This window comes from Arachis hypogaea, chromosome 5 (genome assembly GCF_003086295.3).
Source record: "Arachis hypogaea cultivar Tifrunner chromosome 5, arahy.Tifrunner.gnm2.J5K5, whole genome shotgun sequence".
NCBI lineage: Eukaryota > Viridiplantae > Streptophyta > Magnoliopsida > Fabales > Fabaceae > Arachis > Arachis hypogaea.
In genome coordinates this window covers 40,240,737-40,246,958 of record NC_092040.1, presented here as the reverse complement: position 1 = coordinate 40,246,958, position 6,222 = coordinate 40,240,737, and the positions used below count along the sequence as shown (strand labels likewise).

At 36.8% G+C, this 6,222-nt stretch overlaps 1 protein-coding gene across 1 annotated transcript; it reads left to right on the top strand.

Moving 5' to 3' along the window:
• The first annotated feature begins 354 nt into the window (after positions 1-354).
• On the top strand, positions 355-5,653 carry LOC112801402 (magnesium-chelatase subunit ChlD, chloroplastic). Its single transcript, XM_025844107.3, has 14 exons — positions 355-883; positions 994-1,078; positions 1,175-1,491; positions 1,668-1,791; positions 2,159-2,251; positions 2,727-2,822; positions 2,920-3,054; positions 3,227-3,427; positions 3,713-3,868; positions 4,050-4,157; positions 4,557-4,691; positions 4,858-5,019; positions 5,146-5,266; positions 5,358-5,653. Exons 1-14 carry the CDS (start codon positions 474-476, stop codon positions 5,441-5,443), a joined length of 2,229 nt encoding a protein of 742 aa, XP_025699892.1. The 5' UTR covers positions 355-473; the 3' UTR covers positions 5,444-5,653.
• The last annotated feature ends 569 nt before the right edge of the window (positions 5,654-6,222 follow it).

Sequence of the window (6,222 nt, the reverse complement as noted above, 5' to 3'; positions counted from 1 at the left end):
AACCCATTTCGCAGGCGCCTCCCAAAAATTGGCCCTGCGCATTTGTGGAACAGATTCATGGATGCGTATTTCCAAAAATAATATTTTTTTAATATTTATTTAGATAAAAAAAATCAGTTTATATTAAGTCTCGATTTAATTTTTAATGTTTGGAACGTTTTATTTTTGTTCTGAAAATTTTATTTTTTTTATTTTGGTCATCTAGGTAAATTTTAACTTTTTTTAAAGATATCCTTTATTTTATTATAATTTTTTTAAATAATGACAAAAGTTATAATTATAGTAAAAACTATAGTTGTTCTAGTAACTTAAGAACGAAATTATAAAATAATGAAAAATGAAAAAATTAATTTTAACTATAAAAATAAAATAAAATATAACTTATTTAGAGAGAGAGAGAGAGAGGGGTAGCTATTGGAAGAGAAGAAACGGATAAGAGAGTTGATGATAGTCAGAGTCTCTGAAGAACCGCAATGGGTTTCGCACTGTCATTGACTCTAGCAGCTCCAACCTTCTCGAACGTTCCTACTCTTCAATCTCGCTCTCCTCTCTTTTGCGCTATGAGATTCGGTTCAAATAATTCGCGCATTCAGAGGATCCGTTCTGAATCCCAAAATGGAGCTGTTGTCGCTGCAGAGAGTGAAATTCCAGAGTCTTCTAATTACGGAAGACACTACTTCCCACTCGCCGCCGTTGTTGGCCAAGATGCTATCAAAACTGCTCTATTGCTTGGCGCCATTGACCCTGCCATTGGTGGAATTGCCATTTCTGGTAGGCGTGGAACCGCCAAAACTGTCATGGCACGTGGATTGCACGCGGTCCTCCCACCTATTGAAGTTGTCCTTGGTTCCATTGCAAATGCTGATCCATCTTCCCCTCAAGAGTAAGCTCACTCACCTTCATTTTGCTAGATTCGATGTCGACTATAGTAGCAATTTATCAATCATAATCCTGATAGGAACTAGGAAGTTGTAACAATATTTGTAATTGTAGGTGGGAAGATGGTCTTGACCAGCGCGTGGAATATGATTCCGATGGAAATGTTAAAACTCGTATTGTAAAGTCTCCCTTTGTGCAGGTAGTGTCAATTATCCAGCATTCATTTTTGTTAACTGTATATGGTAGAGTTATTTTTCTATTGAAGAAAATCCTCATGTATTCATTTATATCTTAGATTCCTCTTGGAGTCACAGAGGACAGACTCATTGGATCGGTTGATGTTGAGGAGTCTGTGAAAACAGGCACAACTGTTTTCCAGCCTGGCCTACTTGCGGAAGCTCATAGAGGTGTTTTATATGTTGATGAGATCAATCTTTTGGATGAGGGTATTAGTAATTTGCTCCTTAATGTACTGACTGAAGGAGTCAATATTGTTGAACGCGAGGGAATCAGCTTCAAGCACCCCTGCAGGCCCCTCTTGATTGCTACCTACAATCCAGAAGAGGGTGCTGTTCGTGAACATCTATTAGATCGTGTAGCAATTAATTTGAGGTACTGATTGCTTTGACAGCCCCCTTTTCTTTCTTCATGGTCTCTTTTGTTTGCTGAGGGAGGTCCAAGACCTAGGGTGGGGATGTCAAGAGTGTACTAAATTATTTCCTCAAACATGGAATTCTTTTCCACATCTTGACCGGCTATCTTATTTCTAACTACGCACCCGTCTGCAGCGCAGATCTTCCAATGAGTTTTGAAGAACGCGTTGCTGCTGTTGGAATTGCTACAGAATTTCAGGAAAAGAGTAGCCAAGTGTTTAAAATGGTCGAAGAGGAAACAGACAGTGCAAAAACTCAGGTATTTCTAGGAGGGAAAATGAAGAGAATAAATAAGAGTAGCCTTAGGACTGATATATGAACTTAGGAAATGAAAACACCTAAAAGTGATGTTATACTAGCTACTATAGTTTTTCTGGCGGGGCTATAACTAAAATGACATTTTCTCAAAACTGATAATGTCAAGAACTCAAGATTGATAGGCAGAAGCCATAGGCATTTATCCGAAAACTTTGCTTTTTAAGGCGGAGATATGTACATTCTACAACCAAACAACTGAATTTACAAAATTTATTGGCCCTTGTTCTTTTTAAGGTTTGTTGATATTAGCTTTTATCTGTAGGTTGTCAATTAAATGTTATAGTATTTGCAATATTTTCCTACTGCAGATCATCTTGGCTAGAGAGTATCTAAAGGATGTTTCCATTAGCAGAGAACAATTGAAGTACCTGGTTTTTGAAGCTTTACGAGGTGGTTGTCAGGTTAATTCGCTATAACTTGTTAAATTTCAGCACAAGTTTTTTTATATATTTGATGTGTCGCAGGAGATATCCAGAAGTTATTTGAACTGATCGTGATTACTTTGATCCTATATTGATTTCATTCAGAACATTTTGTCCCTTGAGGGTGGTAACTGATTCTTCTGTCTTGTGAAATACATTAGCATGGAAGTCTCAATCTTTTGTTATTTGCAGATAAATACATCCTTCAAATTTTTTGCTACAGTTTTTAAAGATACAGAAGTAGTTGAACTTTTGCTTCAATAAGAGATAAAACTTTAAAAAGAATGTTGAAGCATTCTGACATCTTGTTTTTGTCATCTACAAATATACTTAATTTAATAGAGAGAGATAAAAAAAAAAAATTGCTCTGTGATCACAGTAGTTATACCAAGCCATTTTTTGCAAGCCCTCATCATATGGATTTATCATTTTAAATAGTTATTATGAACAACAGGGGCACAGAGCTGAGCTATATGCTGCTCGTGTTGCAAAGTGCTTAGCTGCTCTGGAGGGACGTGATAAGGTTTATGTGGATGACCTGAAAAAAGCTGTAAGCTTTCTTTAAGTGCAAGTTTCGCACATCAATGTTACTTTCTAAAATAAACAGTCTTTCTGATAAATTATTTAACATTTCTTTTTTGATACAGGTAGAACTGGTTATTCTTCCCCGGTCAATTGTTAGTGAGAACCCACCAGAGCAGCAAAATCAGCAGCCTCCCCCTCCACCTCCACCTCCCCAAAACCAAGAAGGCGATGAACAGAATGAAGAAGAAGAACAAGAGGTTGAGGAAAGCATCTTTCAAGTCAACAAAACTTTGATTACAATATGTTTTTGAAAGCAATAGATGTTGGCCAGAAAATATATTAGCCATTCCTGTCCAGTGGGTTTCCTAATTCTTTTAGTATCCACCTTGCTGTTCTTATACAATTTTAAATATTTTTCATTCTGCACAGGATGAAAATGATAAAGAGAATGAGCAGCAGCAAGAGCAATTACCTGAAGAGTTTATCTTTGATGCTGAAGGTGGCTTGGTAGATGAGAAACTTCTCTTCTTTGCCCAACAAGCTCAGAGACGCCGTGGGAGGGCTGGAAGGGCAAAGAATGTCATATTTTCAGAGGATAGAGGCCGGTACATCAAGCCAATGCTTCCAAAGGTCAGCTACTCCAAAAGTCATTCATTTTTCCTAAAAAAGATAATATCAAATATCTATCTGATTTGCAGGTGTTTCTAAATTTTTCTTGGAACATTGATGAATGCCTTTAGGTTATGTAATTTAATGATTTGATTAGTTTGTAAACTGTATTGGGTTGCATTTGTATCATTTTTTTCTACTTTGACTATATTTTTGCTAAAAAGTAATTGAATCCAGATTACTTCTTTCCATTACAACCTTATATTTGATATGCTTTTTTTCCACAAATGTCATTACCATTTGCAGGGCCCTGTAAAGAGATTAGCAGTTGATGCAACCCTTAGAGCTGCTGCACCTTACCAAAAGTTGCGGAGGGCAAAAGACTCTGAAAGTCGTAGAAAAGTATTTGTTGAGAAAACTGACATGAGGGCGAAGAGAATGGCACGAAAAGCTGGAGCTTTGGTATGTATATCTACATTTGAAGTATTTTACTAGAAAGTAAAAAGTAATCATTTTAGATAATTGCACTTTGCATACTCTAATATGGATAATCTAAATCGAAAGTAGTCTGAAGTGAAGTTTGTTATGGTAAGCTTTTATACAAGCTTTTGTTTCCTTAGTCTAAAATCTATAATTACTGCAGGTGATATTTGTAGTTGACGCAAGTGGAAGCATGGCATTGAACAGGATGCAGAATGCGAAAGGTGCAGCACTTAAACTTCTAGCTGAAAGTTATACAAGCAGGGATCAGGTGAGCAGGTCTCATGTTTTTAACGTTGAAGAGGAATCTCTTTATAATTTAATGGTGAATGAAAATGAAGCATCAGAATATGCAGAAAGTACATGTGCTCCCTATCCTGTAGGTTTTATATACAAGGTCCCAAATATGGGATAAGGATATTGCAATACTTAGAACACAGAATATTTTTAGAAGAAAACATTTAAGTTGCCTGTATGATTCAACTGGTGCAGCTAAATTTAATATATATTAGTTTAAAATTTATGGCAGATCAAAGAATATATGTGCCGGACTTAACAGAAAAACATGTTTCCTTTTTCTGTTTTCAATAACGTGCTAATTTTTATTCCAAAGAAACAAAAAAGGGATCCCTTGACTAATAAATAATGGTTATTTGCTCTTCATACATAGGTATCTATAATTCCCTTCCGTGGAGATGCAGCTGAAGTTCTCTTGCCACCTTCGAGATCAATTGCAATGGCAAGGAAAAGGCTTGAAAGGCTTCCATGTGGTGGAGGTTCACCTCTTGCCCATGGTCTTACCACGGTATGCAAATCATGCCTGCTTAGTACAGTAAAATGTCATGACACTGCACATAATTGATTCATGTTGTAAAGATTAAACAATGCCTTAGTGTTATGACATAATATGATGTTTTAACGTTCATCTAAATCTTCTTAAGCCTGATGTTCCTTTTATGGTAAATCTTTAGGCTGTTAGGGTTGGATTGAATGCTGAAAAAAGTGGTGATGTTGGGCGTGTGATGATTGTTGCAATCACTGATGGCAGAGCAAACATATCCCTAAAAAGATCAACTGACCCGGAAGCTGCTGCTGCCTCTGATTCCCCCAAACCTTCAGCTCAAGATTTGAAGGTACGGAATGAGGATATGACCAACAATTTCAACTTCCTATTTTACCTTTCTTGCTTGTCCCTAAAAGAATTCTGTTGGTTCCACCTTGTCTTGCTCTAAAATTGATTGTTAACTTGTTTTATATAGGATGAAATTCTTGAGGTGGCTGGGAAAATCTACAAAGCAGGAATGTCGCTCCTTGTCATCGACACCGAAAATAAGTTTGTCTCAACGGGTTTCGCCAAGGAAATTGCTAGAGTTGCCCAAGGTTTGTGAAGTTGTACAAAGTTGCTGAATCAATTCATTTCTCAAATCTCTGCATTAATAATAAATTAAAAAAACAACCCTCTATACTGCAGGGAAGTATTATTATTTGCCAAATGCTTCAGACGCTGTTATCTCATCGGCAACAAAGGATGCTTTATCAGCGTTGAAGAATTCATGAAGCTCTGAGAACTAAGTAGCCATTAGCCAAGCACGACCCATTTTTCTTTTATCTGTTTTGCTCCACCTTAATGTAAATTGTGTATCATGCGATGATCTATCATCTTTTTAAGTCCAAGGAAGTATCTTAATAACGGTTTCCGCTCTATCTGTTTATAAGTATAATTATTGGTATCTTCCAAATGAGAAATGTACAAATGCAGATTTGAGATTTCTTGTCCCCATGTAAATTATAAAGGAAGTTTACAAGTGAAGAAGTGAAGTGCAAGTGTGCAACCGTTTTTGCATGCAACGCACCAAGTGTTGGGCATTGCTTGCTCATATGGGCTTTTCTTAAATGAGCCCTCTACTCTACCACTAAACTCTTGGGTGTCAACATTTCCTTAAAAATATAAAAACCCCCACTACTCAAGTCCCTAGTTGAATCATGTTCCAACCTGTTTGTAGCGTGGGTTTGATTTTTTTTTCTTTTTCATATTCAAAATGACAGAAATTAATTTACTAATGGATAAAATAATAGTGATATTCATGTATATTGGTGTATGGTGTGTTATCAATATATGTGGATCTATCATGTTAGTCACTTGCAAAATACAGATAACGTTTTGGGTCGGAGCAGTTGCAAAACGCAGGCTACGATTGGGAGAAGGACAATCACGTCTTGAAACGTGTCCTTTGTCCCCTGCATGCAGACATGACCAGATATTGACTAGCTTGATTTTTTTCCAAACGTAGGTTGTGTTTGGCAGGCTGCACAGGCTAATTTCAGGTTGCGATTGG